This window comes from Phyllostomus hastatus, unplaced genomic scaffold (genome assembly GCF_019186645.2).
Source record: "Phyllostomus hastatus isolate PE091 unplaced genomic scaffold, TTU_PhHast_1.1 phas_scaffold_385, whole genome shotgun sequence".
Classification (NCBI taxonomy): domain Eukaryota; kingdom Metazoa; phylum Chordata; class Mammalia; order Chiroptera; family Phyllostomidae; genus Phyllostomus; species Phyllostomus hastatus.
The window spans coordinates 7686361-7705524 of record NW_025334026.1 but is presented as its reverse complement, the minus strand read 5'-3'; the positions used below and the strand labels follow the sequence as shown (position 1 = coordinate 7705524).

The window sequence follows — 19164 nt, the reverse complement described above, 5'->3', positions numbered from 1 at the left end:
AGTGGCAGAGAGCTACAAATTTAAAAAGAACTCAACAAATATTTATTAAACAATAAAAATTAAAGATTTTATTTAGTCTTATTTTTTTAAACAAAGGGGGGGCCTTCCACTTCATTTTATTTTCTTTTAAAGATGTCATAATTCTTACCTTTGCTGCCAAGGCTTTTAAACTGTCGAGAAATCTTGGCCAGAAATCCTTGAAGAGTGGGCGGTCAATTTTCTTCAGGCTGTCTCTGGTGCTAGCATCCACACTGACATATAGCTGGGTGACTGGTGTGAGATTCCTTGGTGATTTAAAATTGAAAACAATCACAATAATAAAAAAATAATATTATGCCCATTTCAGGCTTTTCATGATGCAAAACTTACAATCTGTAACAGGTTGGTGATTAAACATTTCACTGGGTCTAGGGGCTTCTGCTTCTCCCAGAAGGCTGACACAGTGGTTTCAATAATGTGACAGTGGGGTGTCAGCTGACTATTTTAAAAAACGACCAAGCACCATCCCTAATAATTACTTAAAATTGTTCCCTCTTCAAATACTAGGTGTTAGTAGAAAATAATAAACAAGATCTAGCTTCAGGTCTGGCACCATCAGTCCAGCACAACTGGGGAGGGGGGGTCTCAGACCTAAGTTTCCCCATAAATGCAGCCACTCAAGACTTACACAGCTGAAATTTCACAGCCAGGTGGGGTCTCTGCTGATGGGCCACCTCCCATCATCAATTCACTGATGGACATTTTCTAAGGCAACAAGAAACAACCCAGAAAGCACAAGCCTTCTTTGAAGGGCACAAAGCCACACCAGTGCCTCACCTATGCCTCTGAGAGCAGTGGGCTCAAAGCCAAGCGTGGTGGGCAAACAATGCTCTATTCAACAAGCTTTAGGCAATGCAGAGCTGGAACAGCAGCAACCCAGCACTTACAAAGGACCACAACCCAGAAGAAAAATGCATGTTGCAGATTCTTATTTTTCTTTGTCTTCTTAATCGGTTGCCTTCTTAAACACCACTCATTTCCCACTTCTCTCAAATTCACTGACTCATTTCATAATGTCATTCTTATCTACTAGATTTCTTGCCAGTTTTAAGCCCAGATTGTACTTTTCCCAAAGCCTCTCTGTTCTCCCTTCAAATGGGTCTCATAATTCATTCTTTTCAATACATTTAGATGTAGAAAGAAGGAAATTCCCCCTTAATATTCTCTAACCAAATCCTCCCACTATTCATTTTCTTTAACTATTTCACTATTTTATTTACCCCTAGAATTTTATTTATGAATTTTTTTGTTTCAAAGTCTATGCATTTTTAAAAACTGAGATGTAACTCACATGCCAAAAAATTCACCATCAAAATGGTTTATGGGCTTTTTATGTCTGTCAGTATCAGTCTTATCAATCTTTGAGTGTAAGATGTTAAAGGACAGGCACCACATTTTTTCTTTTTATCCAGTCATACAGGCATACACTGAAAGCTACTTTTTAGTTGATAACGTTGACTTTAGATGGCAGAACTTTTAATGGCATGTAGGGCAAACAAATTATTGTAATGATCTGTCTTAGTGACATATGGAAAAATCCTAAGGGTCTAAAACCAAAGTTATTAAAAGTGCAGAAGCTCTGACCAAAGTTAAGACATGATGAAATACTGGCAGATTCTTCATTGCTTTAATCCCTCTCTGACTCTGAGATACAAAGGGAACCCTTAGAAGTTCAGCAATGTGTCACCTCTGAGCAAAGGACATCAATTCCTAAAAATGGAAAACCACAGCAGATTGTAATGGCAGCATTCTGCCTCTGCCCTACTGTGCTGGGAGCCTCTTTAACAACAAATAAGCTTTGATACCTCAACAGGACTTTATGTCCCACAAAAAATAAAAATAAAGATTGCCTTAACGGATACTACTGGCTATCACCATCGGACACTTACAGGACTTTGTCATAAAGCTGCTGGATAGAAAATGGGAACTGGCCTGACCTTCTCACTATGCCTCTGTAACTACTTAAGATCATGAACAGTAAATTCCAAAGGCCATGGTTATTTTACAAACCTCCATCATTTGCAAAAAAGGAAGCCAATAAGAAATTTTTGTCAATACTAAATGCCTGAGGTGCTATAATTAAGGAGTCTACTGATCTCTTGCAGGGAACAGAAAAAGGATGGAGAAGGGGAAACGCCCCAAGGAATTATAGAGCTCATTCAACAGCAGTAAAGAACCTTGGAGAAATTTTCTGAGCTCAGGGGTCTAATGTCTTCCTGGTATGCGCCTCTATTCCCCAGGACAGGCAATTAGCTGCCCGTTGGTCATTTCTCTATCCTGTACAGCATCATTTTAGTTACCCCAAAGCAAGACAATGTTTTATCCTGCAAAGCATCACAACACTTCCTGTACCTGAGAACCTCTCATTGCTGCTGAGAACAAATGAAAAGGACTATGCCATGAAGGAGTAAACAATCTAAGCTAAACATCCAGTGAAAATGCCCAGAGAACTCTGATATTATTGTGATGCCCTTTCATCCTGCTAATTTTAAATCCAAGTTGAAAATGATTATATATGGAAATGCATTGCAAATGAACATAAAAATCCCTCTCATTTTTTTCCTTTCTGTAAGGATGTAGGCCTACTAATCTCTACCTTAAGACAAAAGGGGAGAGGGATTTATGTTTGTAAGAAATCAAGTAGATTAAATAGTAAGTCTGAGGATCCTATTGAACTAAATAAATAAATAAATAAATAACCAAAGTGGCCCAACCTTCCAATACAATTAGAACCAGAAACTGAGACAATCTGGGGCTGTCACACAGGCCAAATAATTTAGGAGGAAAAGTGAAGGAGAATGAAGGAGGAGGAGAAAACTATTTACCATTCACTTAGTGCACGTCATGTACTGAGTGCACTGCGCTGTTTCACCTTCCTTTGTTCAGTTCACTGAATCCTCATAATAAAACAAGGTAGTTGCTACATATGCCCTTTTTAGAGATGATAAAACCAAGCTTCTAAGAGGTTAAGGAACTTGTTCAAGGATCCATAAAGACATACATGAACAATCTTCTACTTAACAATCTCAACAGTGAGATTCAAGCCAAGAAATGACTCCAAAGCCTGTTCTCCTAGCCTGGTGACGCAATGCCTCCATCAAAGTGGCCAATTTGCAGGCAGTGCAACCTGGGCCTCTTGTCACAGGAACTCAAGAACAATATTTCAAGCCTTACAGCAGTATTCCTCTAAGTGTGGCCAGGACTATCCGCATGAAAAGCAAATGGAAATGTAGGTTCTTAGGCCTTTCTCAAGACTGAATCAGCCTCCAAGGATGGGGCCTGGAAAGTGCATCATCATTTTAGTTTCAAGAACTTCTCAACACTGATGAAAGAAACTGAAGACACAAACAGACAGAAAGATATCCCATATTCATAGATCAGAAAAATTGTTATTAAAATATCCATTATACCCCAAGTCATCCATAGATTCAATGCAATCCCTATCCAATGGCACTTTTTACAGAAACAGAACAATCTTAAAATTCTATGGAACTGTAAAAGATGCTGATTAGCCAAAGCAATCCTGAGAAAGAACAAAGCTGGAGGCACATACTTTCTGATTTCAAACTATACTACAAAGTTATACTATTCAAAATACAACAGTAAGGTACTATCATTTGAAAAATATTTATATATGTCAATGGAACAAAATCAACAGTCCAAAAAATAAGCCCATGCATATATGGTCAACTCATATTTGACAAGGGAGGGAAGAATTCTCAGTGTGGAAAGGACAGTAGTCTCTTCCATAAATGATGCTGGGACAACTGAATATTCACATGTAAAAAATGAAATCAGACCCTTATATTACACCACTCACCAAAATTAACTCAAAATGAATTAAAAACTTAAATATAAGACCTGAAACTGTAAAACTCCTAGAAGAAAACATAGGGAAAAGCTCCTCGACATTTTGGTCTTGGCCACAATTTTTTTGACATGATACAAAAAGTACATACAACAAAAGCAAAAAACAAATGGGAGTACATCAAACTAAAAAACCTCTGCACAGCAAAAGAAACGATTGACAAAATGAAAAGGAAACGTACAGAATGGAAAAAATACCTGCAAATCAAATCCAAAATCTACAAAATCCTCAAAAAATTAAAAATAGAACTACCGTATGACACAGCAATCCCACTTCTGGGTGTTTACCTGAAGGAAATGAAGTCAGCATCTTCAAGAGAATGCAGCATTAGTCACAACAGCCAAGACATGGAAACAACCCAAGTGTCTGTGTCCACAGATTCAAGCAGCATATCCTCATAAACTGCACCACTCACCTGATTTCCATAGGGAATTGTGCGTTTGTAACCAGGAAACTGGAGATTTTGCACTCGTGGAGTAGCTTCAAAAACCTGTTAATTTCTGGGTACATGATGGGTTCTCCCACAAGGGACAATGCACAGTGCTTTACTGTCATTCCTTCTTTAAAGCGCTCTTCTTTGACACCTGGCACTCCTGGAAACAGTGAAAACAATCAAGCTCAATAAGGCATGGATAGAGGATAACTCCTTTTACTTTTCTTAATTAAAATTTTTACATTCTTCTAACGGTTCCTTGATTTTAGAGGGCAAATTTATATTTGATGCCAGCCAGAAAATAAAAAATGAGGGCCAGAGGGGAAAACAAATCTAGAATTACTCAAACAGAAAAACCAGTCAGCATTCTTGGTTTTAGTACTAATTACACTGCATCAATACAAGCAGGCAAAACTCACTTTATTTGCTAATAGTTTGAAACACAATTTGCTTAGCTCTGCATTCTTTCATGTTGGTCTAAATGAACTCAATATATGAGGGCAGACCCCCAAAACACCCAGAATTTATTTTAAAAATTGTGTATTTATTCTTACATGTTTAAACTTCAATTACCTTCAAAGTCCTCTCCCCTTGATGCAATACACCTATTGAGACATTTTTCCACTGCTCAAAACAGTTTGAGTTTGTCAAGTTTGATGCCTTTTAGTGTTTCTGCTGTTTTTTGTTTCACCTCTTTCACATCAGCAACACATTTCCCTTTAAGGATTTTTTCATCCAGGGAAACAGAAAAGAAAGTCGACTGGGGCAATATTGGGTGAACAGGGAGGGTGGGACATAGAGGTCGTGCCATTTTTGGTCAAAAACTGCTGAACACTCAGTGAAGTATGGGCAGGTGCACTCAAAAATCACCCATCATGAAATGGGCATATGCATTAAACAAGTCTTCAAAAAAAAAATTCCCTGTAGCCGAACACAGTCTATCACAACAATGCCAGCTGGTACACTGGTACAGATGGGTTCCTAGAACACTCACCTAGTGGGGGAAGCCTGTACTACAAGGGGGCTACCTCCAGAAGATAATTCCCAGTTGGGGGGATTTACATATCTACACCCCGTGTATCTACATAATAAAAAGCCTTGTCTAGACCATTCACTCACTTCCCCCTTCATTTGTAAAGCAGTGTTCTGAACTGAGAAACTAAACATACTTGATCCAAAAGTAAAGAAGAGAGAAAAGGAAGAAACCTGCAGCTCTCACCTTTGGTTTCATACTGGAATCACCTTGAGAGTGTCAAAAACTCCTGCCACCAAGGCACACGGCCAAAGATTCTGTTTAATTGGAGTGGGTGAAACCTGGGGTATGAGAGCTTTAAATTTTCCTCAGGTGATTCCAACATGCAGCCAAGGTTGAAAACACTGCATAAACTACAGGTCCACAAACCTGTCTGCATATTGGAATCACCTGGGAATCTTAAACCTTCCAGACGCCAGGCTGCAGAGCAGAAGGATTAAATCACCATATCTGGAGAGGAGCACAGGCATCGGTTTTTTAAGCTCCTCGGAGATTCCGACGTGCAAGAAAGTGTGGAAACCACAGGTTTTCAACTCTAGTTAGACACTGAAATTACAAAAGAACTTTTAAAAATCCTAATGTCCAGGAAGGACTCAGACAATCATATTTCTTCCTTTCTTTTTTTGTAATTTAATCATATTGCATTTTTTTCCATTACCATTTATCACCCTATATTCCCTCCCCCAGCAATCCCCACACTGTTGTCTATCTCCATGAGTCCTTTTTCCTCAATCCCTCCACCCCGTAATCTCCCCACTAGCTGTCATCCTGCTCTCCATCTATGAGTCTGTCCCCATTTTCTTTGTTAGTTTCCAAGTGATTGCAAAGTACAATGTAGATTGAAAAGCACTGCTCTCAACTTAATGTAGAAGGCATTCATGAAAGTCCCTCAATCTAACACATAATGTAAAAGACTTGGAAAGAGTATAAAAGGCAAATAAAAATGTATCAATATCTCTTATTTCAGCTACATCATTCAATGATCTGTAGGTTCTTCATGAAGATAGGGGTAGGCAGGCATGTTCATACTCCCTCTCAGGCACTTATTGTTTTTTTGTTTGTTTCTAACTGTAAATAGTACCTACCTCAAGAAATTCTTTTAAGAGTAAATGAGATAATGCACCTAAAGGTTTAAGCAAAGCGCCTGGCACACAAGAAACAGTTAAGGATTTGTTATTATCATCACCTCTATCCTGGCTTCTTAAAATAATTAAATCCTAGGCAACACTATCACCTTAACGACAGCAAACCTGGGGAAAATAAAATGAGTTTTCGTTGCTCACTTGTGCCTTAGTTTCCAGAAAGTAATTTTATTTCATACTCACTCTCTCTACTCAGAAACTGCAAGTGCAAATAAACACCAAAGAGAGTAAACCCACACAATACAGGCTAGAATGAGAACAGTCCAAAAGTAGCAGGTGGTCTCTTCTTTTACAACTATCAAACTGCAATTCTAAGAATGTATTTCAGCCCTGGCTGGCGTAGCTCAGTGGATTGAGCACGGGCTGCGAACCAAAGTGTCGCAGGTTCGATTCCCAGTCAGGCCACATACTTGGGTTTCAGGCCACGGCCCCCAGCAACCACACATTGATGTTTCTCTCTCTCTCTCTCTCTCTCTTTCTCCCTCCATTCCCTCTCTAAAAATAAATAAATAAAATCTTTAAAAAAATGTATTTCAATTCAGTATTTTTGGATAATTTTTTAAGTTACTGAAATCTAAGCTCTAAATTTAAATGAATAAAGGTTTTAAATAAAACTTGATCCTTATGTTACCATATTTGCCAAGACAACTAAGAATTAAGCATAAAATTTCTTTTTTTGTAAAAAAAAATCATTACCTCTAACCCCCCATGAGCAGGTGAGCAAAGGACAGATTTAACCTGAAATGCAAAGCTAACCAAAAACTGAGAAAGCAGAATAACTTGCTAGGCTCTAATGGTCAGATGCACTGGGTCCAAAATCTGGCTCTACCACTAAGCTGGTTTGTGTCCTTGGTCAGGCCACTCAGCCTTCTCCACACCCATCCCCTCATCTATGAGATGGGAATTACACACACACAAATGTAGCTATAATAAGAATTCAGTGACATAAGCCACATGAAATACATGAAATCCCTAGTGTGGGGCTAAGCACTGAAACAATGTTAGATGCAAATATTTTTACTATAATAATAATTTATTTTGTAAATTAAAACAGAAATTCTATCATTTTATTATTTTATTTATTTACTTATTTATTTTTGGAGAGAAGGAAAGGAAGAAAGAGAGGGAGAGAAACATCAATGTGTGAGAGAGACAACAATCAGTTGCCTCTCACACGCTCCCAACTGGAGACCCAGCCTACAACCCAGGCATGTGTCCTGGCTGGGAATCAAACTGGCAACCTTTGGGTACACAGGTCAGCACTCAATCCGCTGAGCTACACCAGCCAGGGCATCCCACCAACTTTCTGGTTGCAGTTCAGCTGACCTCTGGCTTCCTCGGCTGCTGGCTGGGGCAGGGAGGGTCTCAAGACACGTTGTGTCATGAACACCAGAGCTGTGGCCACTTCTCTGCTGCCCCCGAGAGAAGCCTGTCCCAGGGTGGGGTCCCCAGAAACAGCCCTGTCCATGTGACATGTGGGGAAGTGCTCTCAGGGAAAACTAGTGAGGAAAGGAGGAGGCAGTGGAGCACACTAAACAAGGATGTGTCTGGGCTGGAGAACAGGGTCGGGCTGATCCCCCTGAGCACTGGGGCATGAGTTGTGCCATGGAGTTGGTGCTCCGTGAAGCAAGGAGGCTGGCCTCTGTACCTCATGTCAGCTTGACTTGGGTTGCCCGATTATTTTAAATACAATGGTAATGCCATCCAATTTACCATGTCTTCATTGATCACTTACTATGTGCCAAGCACTGATCTAGGCAAGTTTTCTATCAGTAAAATAAAAATAAAAATAAAAATAAAAACAACCCACCTCTGCCTTTCTGAAGTCAATATTCTTGCATGTGACAGAGAATAAAAATTAACATAATAAATCAGCAAATTCTATAGCAGAGCGATTCCTTTTTTTTAATTGCCCTGACTAGTGTGACATGGTTGGGCATTGTCCCATGAAGCAAAAAGGTCACTGGTTTGATTCCCAGTCAGGGCACATGCCTGGGTTGTGGGCCCAGCCCCCAGATGGGGCACATGCAAGAGGCAACCAATCAATATTTCTCACATCAATGTTTCTCTCCCTCTCTTCCTCCTACCCTTCCCCTCTCTCTTAAAATAAGCAAACAAAATCTTTTTTTAAACACATTAAGATAAAATTGACATATAACATTATACCAGTTTCAGGAGAGCAACATGATTTGACATTTGTATATATTGTGAAATGATCTCCCCATAAGTCTTGATTAACATCCATCATCACATGGTTCCAATTTCTTTTCTTGTCATGAGAACTTTTAAGACCTCTTTTCTTGCTTCTTTTTTGCAAGTGGCCATGAAGATGGTGGATATTCAGACTGTGCGTGTCTAAGCAGCCCACCACCTTTCAAAATAAGAAGAGGGTCCTGCTTGGAGAAACTGGCAGAGAAGCTACTATGATACTACGAGAACACCAGTCTGGGTTTCAAGACACACAGGGAGGTCATCGAGGTCACCTACACTGACAAGAAACGCCCCTTTACTGGTAATGTCATTCTGAGGGTGCATCTAGTCTGGCATGGTGACTAAGACGAAAATGCAGAGGACCACTGTCATCTGCCGAGACTACCTCCACTATATCCGAAAGTTAAACTGCTTTGAGAAGCACCACGAGAACATGTCAGTTCACCTGCCCCACTTCAGAGATGTCCAGATCGGTGACACTGTCACAGTGGGCAAGTGCCGGCCCCTGAGCAAGACCGTGCACTTCAACATGCTCACAGTCACCAAGGCTGGCGGCACCAAGAAGCAATTCCAGAAATTCTGAGACGAGATACCTGCCCACTCCCCCAAAGAAAATATCATATTTTTCAGACTATAAGATGCACTTTCAGCCCAATTTGGGAGGAAACAAAGGGTGCATCTTATAGTTCAATTGTAGCTTACCTGGCTCGGGGGTGGGCGGTGGCCTATGTTATTTATCTTATTAAATATTTAAGCACATTTTTCCTTAAAAAATTTCCCCCCTATTTTCCTCCTCTAAAACCTAGGTGTGTCTTACACTCTGAAAAAATTAGGTAGTTATTTTCTCAGTCACGGGCCAGGCTCCTAGGGCCTGTGACCTTACCAGAGGGAGGTATTGTCCCTGGGAACTGAGCAGGATTAATGAGAAAGATGGGGTTCTTTTTTTACCCTTGGGGCATAGGGATGGGAATGGGAGCCAAATCCTGCCTCCTGCTCTCTCACCTCTGGGTGAAGGCAACCTGTATTAAAGATGCTGCACCTCTCAAAGAAAAACTCTATCTTAACAACTTTCAAATATACAATATGGTATTGCTACTACAGTAACCATGCTTTATATTACAACCCCAAGACTTATTTATTTTATAATTGGGACTTTGTACCTTTTTGAGACTGTTCATCATTTCGCCTACCACCCATAACATGGTAGCCACTAGCTATGCTTAGCACTTGAAATGTGACTAGTGTGACTGAGAAACTGATCTATTTATTTAATTCTTGCAGGTGGTCTTGGGGGTAAGAGGTAATGGGGTTGGTGGTAAATATCATGTGTTCAACTTTAGACATGTGAAGTTTGCTCTGTCCGTGAGATATCTGAATGTGCCCAACATTCAAGTTTGGACTCTGGAAACACTGACTGGGTGGCAATAAATATTTTGGCAAATGAATAGTATTTCCATCCCTGGGCCAAATAAGTTTATCAAAGCAGCAAGTGTAGACCCTAGGACACTCATATTTCTACGGAAAAGAAGAGGGGTCAGCAAAAAAGCACTGCCAAAGAGCAGCCAGGGAAGAAATGTAAAAGCAAACAAATAAAATTCTGTATTTTCTGAAAGCTACAACTAAAAATATCACACCTGCACACTTAGACAACTTAAAAAGAAACAAAATCCAGGACTTAAAAAAACACTTGTAGGGAGTGAAGGCAGCAGCATGGAGGTGTGAGAAATCTAAGATCTGTAACTCAAGTGAATAAAGGTCTCTCCCCTTTGAAGTTGAAACAAGTTTAATAGCTATGATTCAACAAAGGATTCTTTGCTCAGCAAACAAGCACATCTGAAACATCCGACATTGAGACAGCCAAGGTGAGTGTGTCTGAGCAAACAGCGAAGGGAGGAGACAGACTGCAGTCACCTGCAGTTGAGTACTCTCTACAGCCGCAAAGATACTATACTACGGAAGGGCTGAGGAGCAAACCTCCCACTAGGCAAACCAGAGGGTTAGAGACAGCAACTGGGCCTGGGTGGCTTGCCTACTCTGAGGCTGGGCTCAGGGTCACGGGAGGAGCAGCAGTGCAAAGGGTCACAGCATTCCACAGCCCACTAGCACTGAACAAAGAATCTACAGACCTGGGAAACCACCCACTCTATCCCCCTGTGGCCTATTGTCAGTAAAACCCTCAACTGGCAAGTTGCAAAAGAACTGAAAAAAGAAAAAAAAAAAGCCATCCTAGTCAAGTGGTCTTTATTCATTGATGCCAAACCCACTGGAGAGAAGATAGCTGCAGAAGTGTGAGCCCACAGCCCCCTGCCAACACCTCCACAACCCATCATGGCAAAACCTCGTGGAGGCAGCAGGGTCAACTCAGACACAGCAGCTCTCCTGGCAGCTTCTGGCTATAGAACAACACCAGGAACACACGAGAAACCCGTAGCCTACCACTTCCAATCCTCATTAAGTGGTGCCTGAAGACAGAGGTGACAGTGGAAGCCCACTTCCTTGGGGAATACGGTACATTTTCCACAACTGAGGTGACACCACCCTACTAAGATCCCAGAATTCCCAACAGTGCAGGTAAAAGGAAATGAAAATTTGTGCTTCAGCATCACCTACTGAAAAGCAAAAAAAAGCCTTCTACATTGTCAACCTGCTCAACACTAAGGTGTCATAGTCTTAAAACAAGTTTTCATCCCCTCAGATGCCCAGGCAGAGACATAATCCCTCAAGCACAATTAATAACAAATGTAACAAGGGACTTCAGAAAAAAAATATATCTCCAGAAAACAAATTGAAAAACACAAAGGACTGTGATTGATGACAGAGAATTCAAGACTGCGGTTCTGAAATAACTCAATGAGATTCAATGAGCTCAGAAATAAATTCAACGAACAAAAGGAGGACTTCAAAAGATTAAAACTACAAAAAAAGAACTGAACAGAAATTCTGGAGGTAAAGAACTCAATGAACGAGGTGAAGAGTGAACTAGCAAGCTTAGGAAACACAGCAGACCAGATGAAGGAAAGACAATGACATAGAAGATAGAAATCTAGCAATGACTCAGGTGGAAGAGAGGTGTAGTAAAAAAAAAAAAAAAAATGACTTCCAGTCAGGATAGTGGCATAGGCAGACACTGCTCACCTCTTCCCACAACCACATCAAAATTACAACTAAAATATAGAACAACCATCACTCAGAACCATCAGAAATTGAGTTGAATGGAAGTCTGTCAACTACACAATTAGAGAAATCACATCCATCCAGACTGTAGGAGAGGCATAGACACTGAAGGGTCTGGTCCCACACCCATGTGTAGTGGATAAAAATTCGGGAGGAAGGGATGAAATTCAGGAGCAAGAAGTCCCAGCCCCACACCAGGCCCCCCAGCCCAGGGTTCCAGTGTCAGGAAGATAAGTCACCTCAACTGCTGGCTACAAAAAACAGCAGGGATTGAGTCAGTGGAAGAAACTGCTGAACCCCCAAGCAATTCCTCTTAAAGAACCCACACACAGAGGCACCTACTCGGACTCACTCCCTCTGAGCTCCAGCGCCAGGGTACCAGCTTGAAGGGCACCAGTGACATACTGAGAAAGGCTACAGTGTCTGGCATCAGGGTGAGCAAAGGCCATTGTTCCTTTTCCAAGTCCAACCGCCCGCAGGCTGGTGCCAAATCTGAGACTCCATCAACCTGGCTAACACTCTGTCACAGGTCTCAGAGATCCCCAGAGACTCAGCCCACTCAAACTGCTTTTCCATATCAATGGCTGCTCTTGGCTCCTACTGCACAACTTCCTAAATCCTTTCAAACAAGCAACAGACGGGCCTCAGTGAGCCCCAGGCTTAGCACTAGCAGCAGCCAGCCTAGATTAACAGTTTGGCTTCACCTGGCAATCTCCAAGACCAGCACACGTAGCAGCCATCTCAGATTGCTTTACAGGTCAGGCAGGACAGTCCTAGGCAAAATACAGGTGAGGGCTGACCTTGGCCTGCGCCACCCAGGGAACCCCAGGAGCCTGCCCTCCCAGTGTACACTACAGACCATACCGGGGCACCACCATCCTGCCCCTGCACAGCTGATCCTCTATGGAGGGTGGAGGTTGGTGGTTAAATGGTCATAGCCAATCCTTGCAAGCTGACTGGCCGGGGTAAATCCCTCCCATTGATCTGCCAACAGCCATCAAGGCTCAACTACAAGAGGCGGGTGTACTCAGCCTATAAGAAGAGTGTACCTCGAGTACCCAGCTTGAGTTATGGGGAGGCTGAGCAGTTGGACTCTACAGGACACCCACCACTTTAGGCCATGCTACCAAGATACAGAGTCTAACTAAGCAGCTCTACCTGGTGCATAGAAACAAACACAGGGAGGCTGCCAAAATGAGAAGACAAACATGGCCCAAATGAAACAACAGATCAAAACTCCAGGAAAAGAACTAAACAAAATGGAGATAAACAATCTATCAGATGCAGAGTTCAAAACGCTGGTTATAAGGATGCTCAAGGAACTTAGTGAGGACCTCAACAGCATAAAAAAGATCCAGTCAGAAATGAACAATACACTAATTAAAATAAAGAACAATTTACAGGGAAACAACATTAGAGTAGATGAAGCTGAGAATTAAATCAATGATTTGGAACAAAAGGAAGAAAAAAACAACTAATCAAAACAATAAGAAGAAAAAAGAATCCCCCAAAATGGGATAGTATAAGCAGCCTCTGGGACAGCTTCAAGAGGTCCAACATTTGCATCATTGGGGTGCCAGAGGAAAAGAGAAACAACAAGAAATTGTAACTCTATTTGAAGAAATAATGTAAGAAAACTTTCCTAATTTGGTGAGGGGAATAGACATGTAAGTCCAGGAAGCACAGAGTCCCAAAGAAAATGGATGCAAAGAGGCTCACTTACACTTGTAACAAAAAAAAAAAAATCTCATTTATACTTTAACAAAAGAATAAAATGCCTAGGAATAAACCAAACAAAGAAAGTAAAGGACCCATATACTGAAAAACTACAACACATTGAAAAAAATCAAAGAAGACACAAAGAAATGGGAAAATATTCTGTGTCAAGAACTGGAAAGAGCTAACATTGCTTAAATTGCCTTATTACCTACAATCTACATATTTAAGCATTCCTCATCAAAATTCCAATAGTATTTTTCAAAGATATAGAACAAAAAAAATCATCAAATCTGTATGGAACCACAAAACATACAACAGCCAAACTAATCCTGAGGGGTGCCATCAGACTCCCTGACTTCAAATTACATTACAAAGTTACAATAATCAGAACAGTATTATGTTAGCAGAAAAACACAGACCAGTGGAACAAAACTGAGAGCTCAGAAATCAACTCACATATTTATGGGCAATTAATTTTTGTCAAAGGTGCCAAAAACAAACAATGGAGAAAAGAAAGCCTCTTCAATAAATGGTGCTGGGAAAATTAGAAAGCCACATCCAAAAGACTGAAACTAAACTGCTGTTTGACTTCAAACACAAAAATTAACTCAAAATGGATCAAACACCTAAATATAAGACCTGAAACAATAACATACATAGAAGAAAACACAGCTGTTAAACTTATAGATCTTGGTCTCACAGAAGACTGTATAAATTTGATACCAAAAGCAAGGAAGTAAAAGCAGAAACAAATGAATGGAACTATTTCAAACTAAAAAGCTTCTGCAAAAGAAACCATCAACAAAACAAAAAGGCAACCAACTGAATGGAAGAAAATATTTGCAAATACCTCCTATTAATAGCTAGCTAATATCCAAATCATATAAAGAACTCACACAACCCAAAGACAAAAACCCAATCCAATTTTAAAAATGGGCAGAGGTCCTGAAGAAACACTTTTCACAAGAAGACACACTAATGACAGATATATTAAAAGATGCTCAACTTTACTAGTTGTAAGGAAAATGCAAATCAAAACCACAATGAGGTATCACCTCACACTTGTCAGAATAGCTATTATCAATAAGACAAGAAATAACAAGTGCTGGTGGGAATGAAAATTGTTTCAGCCACTATGAAAAAGAGTATGGAGGGTCCTCAAAAAATTAATAGAGCTACCATATTACCCAGCAAAATGTCTTCTGGGTATATAAATGACAAATTTTAAAACATCTATTTGTTCACATACATGTACCTCTATGTTCATTGCAGCATTACTCACAGTAGCTAAGGCACGGAAACATCCTAAGTGTCCTTTGATGGATGATTGGATAAAAATATATACAATGGAATACAACTCAGTTATAACAAAGGATGAAATACTGCCATTTGAGACAACATATATGGATCTTCAGAGTATCATGGTAAGGGAAATAAGTCAGATGGAAAAGGATAAGGACCATCTGATTTCACTCATATGTGGCATATAAAACAGAAAGCAACAGAAGAACAAAGAAAATTCACTGTCATACACCACAGTACTGCAGTTACCAGAGGGGGAGTGGAGTGGTAGGAGACTGAAGAGGGTAAAAAGGGTCAAACATATGATGACAGGGGACACTAGAGTTCAGGTAGTGCAAACAATATACAAATGATATATTACAGAACTGTACACTTGAAACTTACATAATGTTATTAACCAATGTTACCCTACTTAATTTAAAAAGAACCAATTGATGAAACATTCATGTTACATGGATTATATAAAAACATATATAATTTCACTAAAAAAAATCCTACAGCTGAACTTTTAAAAGTGATGAATCTGGGATTTAACAATTTTTTTCCTGAAAAGGCTTTATTATGCACCGAGTGGGGAAGAAGCTAATTTTCTCAAAAGTAAGGCCTTGAGAATACTTAAAACCTTGGTTCTCTTATTCAAAAAAGCACAGTTCATTTTGGGCTAAATGCCAGAAGCTATTACAGTGTTCCTCTCAAAAACAAGGCCCTCTGGGACTCAATCTCATGCCTTCCTCCATGGCCCTCAAAGAAATGTGTCAGAAAGCAAGACACCCTCCAAATTCCTAATGGAAAGAAGTCCTGGGGCAGGAAGACAGTCCAGGGAACAGCAGACATTATTACATTTTGGTAAGAAATCTATTCACCTGCCCCTCTCTCCCTTTGTGCACCCCCCACCCCATTTCTCTCTCTCATTATCTCATGCTTTCATACACAATCTGTTCTCGTTTCCCTAAACCGTATCCCTTTCACAACTAACCTCTGCTTTGTACTTCTCATTTACTGTTTAAATCATTATTTTAAAATTACGGTTGACATACATTATTATATTAGTTTCAGGTGTACACCCCAGCGATTAGGCATTATATAACTTATTAAGTGATCATCTTGATAAACTGAACACCCATCTGACACCATGAGTACAAACTGGTGGTTATAGAACAGTCATGGAAATGTGAAGCAGAACATAGGGAATGCAGTCAATAATATTCTAATAACTCTGTATAAGGATTTATTTTTGTTGTTGTCTCTGCAGTAAGTGTTTCCTGCAGTAAGAGCTTCCTCTCGTCCTGAGCACAGCCACCTGACCCGGGACAGTCACTCTGGTCATCAGATTAACCATGGAGCTCACTTCATCCTCACCTCACTGAAAAATTCCACAGCAATGACTTTAGAACTGAGATGTTTCACTCTCATGTTAGAGTAATAAGCCGAACACACAGAAATAAACATGATATACTGCTAAGCATTGAATATTCCTATTTCTTTTGGAGGGAGGGGGCAAGTTGGTTAATAATAAATCTTTATTCTGAAAAACTTCTTATGTCTTTTTTATTGAGGTACAATCACATATGTTAATATTCCTATTTCTAAAGATTGGACCAGTTTGAAATAAAATATTCTCTCCTTTCTTCTTTTAACAACACAGTTCCTGACCAAAGATCTCGTAAGAACCCTTCCTGGCTGAACATCACATACAGTGTGGGGCAAAAGTAGGCTTACATTTGCGAGTACACGAAAAGAGTTTATTCTCCTATTATTATTTATTAATTATTGTGTTATTTTCCTACAAAGAATTGTGAGCCTCCTTTTGTCCCACCCTGCATAATATCTTCAGTAAAGCCACTGCCACTGTGAGGTTTTTCATAAACAAGCTCCATAAAACAATTAGCAAGGTGATGTTCTCTCCCCTACCTCTATATGTCTTTTGTTTATTTATTTTTAATATTTTACTTATTTTTTCAGAGGGGAATGAAGGGAGAAAGAGATGGAGAGAAACACTGATGTGAGAGAGACACAGATCAGTTGCCTCTCGCACGCGCCCAACTAGGGACCCGACCTGCAACTCAGGCTTGTGCCCTGATGGGGAATCAAACCAGTGACCTTTCAGTTCGCAGGCCAATGCTCAACCCACTGAGCCACACCAGCCAGCACGACATTTCTTTTGAATGGGCACTTTACATACCTCACTGTGAAAACCATCTGCTGGAGACCCTGTATTTTATGCCTTACTTCACTTCTAGCTTAAACTATAGATAAAAACATCTAGTAATCGGTGGTGTCTTTTCATCTTTCACCTTCAGCACTGAGGCCATTCTAATAAGGGTTCACTCATTTGATGTCTGCTGAAATGATGGGAAACAGAGCCAACAAGACCTCAGCCCCCTTCTCTGGGAGCTACTTCTCCCTGCTGTGGTGGTATGTAGAGGGGGCAGGCGGCACTCTAAAAAGATGCTGAGTTGCAGCAAAATTCTGACCCACTTGTAATCAATAGAAAGTTAATTTTGCATGTGGATAAAGGGAAAGCTAATAAAGGTCATGAAAAGAAAGACGGTTTAATGATTCAATTAAATAACTGAAAAGACTGATTGCCCTCAGAATTGAGAATAAAAGCATTTAAAACATCAAAATATCTTCAAAGTCTGTTCAAGGCTGGCCACTCGGCTAAAGCTGGAAACTCAGAGACAATGCCCCTAACAAGTATCATCCTACACAAAATAAACTAATAAAATGACTGGACCAGACCCATGGGAGAGAGCAGTGTTCATCATGGGGGTGGGAAAACACCCTTTAAAACAAAGGACTCTAAGCCAAAGTAAGGGAAAGTATTAGTGAGTTAAGAGTGGGCCTCTAAAGAGAGACTCAAGTGAAGATACTGAAAATACAACCAAGAAGGAAACAGCTTCAAACTTTTGAAAATTACCTGTAATTTTTAATTTATAGAAATCCTGTTCTAAGCCTTTGTTTAAACATAAAATTCATATTCCCACAGCTACAATATTATTAAAATGGAGATTAAGTTAATCATTCAAACGACAAAATGAAATTTGCTATATACTTGAATTATAATAGATCTATTTCAGTATCACAATCAAATTCAAATATTTTTCCTATAGGAAAATATATCCCAAGTTTCAACCAAGAAAAACAGAAATATTTTTCTATTCTTTTTTAAATCATCACCCAAGGACATGTTTATTGATTTTAGAGAGAGGGGAAGGGAGGGGGAGAGGGAGGGTGAGAAATATTGATGTGAGAGAGAAACACTGATCGGTTGCCTTTCCTACCCACCCTAACTGGGGACTAAACTCAAAACCCAGGCATGTGCCCTGACAGAGAATCGATCTTGTGATCTTTCAATTTACGGGACAATGCTCCAACCAACTTCAGCCACACCAGCCAGAGATCCCTTTTTTTTTTTTTTTTTTTAAAGCCACAAGGGGACACAGGGTGATAACACTGGGAATCTAATAGGGAACCTCTAACATGAGTATAGAAGAAGAGAAAGGGAACTATCATATTTTTAGGACTATAAGACACACCAGACCATAAGACACACCTAGGTTTTAGGGGAGAAAAATAGCAAAACAATTTTTGAAGCAAAAAATGTGTTAAAATATTTAATAACCTGTGACCCCATTCCACCGCTGTCCCCCCGCACAGTGAGCCAGGTAAGCTACATTCGGACTATAAGACACACACCCCCTTTCCTCCCAAATCTGGGGGGAAAAGTGAGTCTTACAGTCTGAAAAATATGACAGTTTCCTGCAGGGCATCTATGAGTAACTCTATGTCACATGAGATAAGCCACTTCTCCAGGCCAGTCTCTCTATTGAGGAGTTCAAATTTGAGGAAGACAGAGAACAGACTCTCCACCAGGGCTGAAATTCGATCTAGAGTTAACACTTGTGCGTCTTTAGAGTCAAAAGTAGGATCCAGGTTAGAGCTGCACCCAAAGAGATAGTGGGTTCAGAAGAGATGGAGTGACTTACATTAGCCTTATCATCCTTAGTCTGAGGCTGACCATCCAGAAATGAGGGTGACCTGTTTTATTTATACCCTATGCCTTAGGTATGAAGGATAGAGCATAGAGATTTCACTGACTGCAGGAGGAATTCGAGTTCATAAAAAGGAAAACTTTTGCCCTAACTGGTGTGGCTCAGTTGGTTGAAGTGAAGTCAAGTAAACCACGTTTTAGATTTGATTCCTCATTAGGGCCCATACCTAGGTTGCAGGTTTGCTCTGG

The 19164-nt window shown here is 40.2% G+C and overlaps 1 protein-coding gene and 1 pseudogene across 1 annotated transcript in view; one reads left to right on the top strand and one right to left on the bottom strand.

Moving 5' to 3' along the window:
• The window catches only part of LOC123806514 (S-adenosyl-L-methionine-dependent tRNA 4-demethylwyosine synthase TYW1), a 181116-nt gene that overhangs the window by 54662 nt on the left and 107290 nt on the right, over window positions 1–19164 (bottom strand). Inside the window, exons 12-13 of the mRNA XM_045819700.1 lie at window positions 4323–4500; window positions 149–284 (exon numbers count right to left, since the gene is read on the bottom strand). Coding sequence (XP_045675656.1) covers window positions 149–284; window positions 4323–4500 — 314 coding nt within the window. The remainder of the gene's footprint in view (window positions 1–148; window positions 285–4322; window positions 4501–19164) is intronic.
• On the top strand, window positions 8845–9309 carry LOC123806515 (annotated as a pseudogene).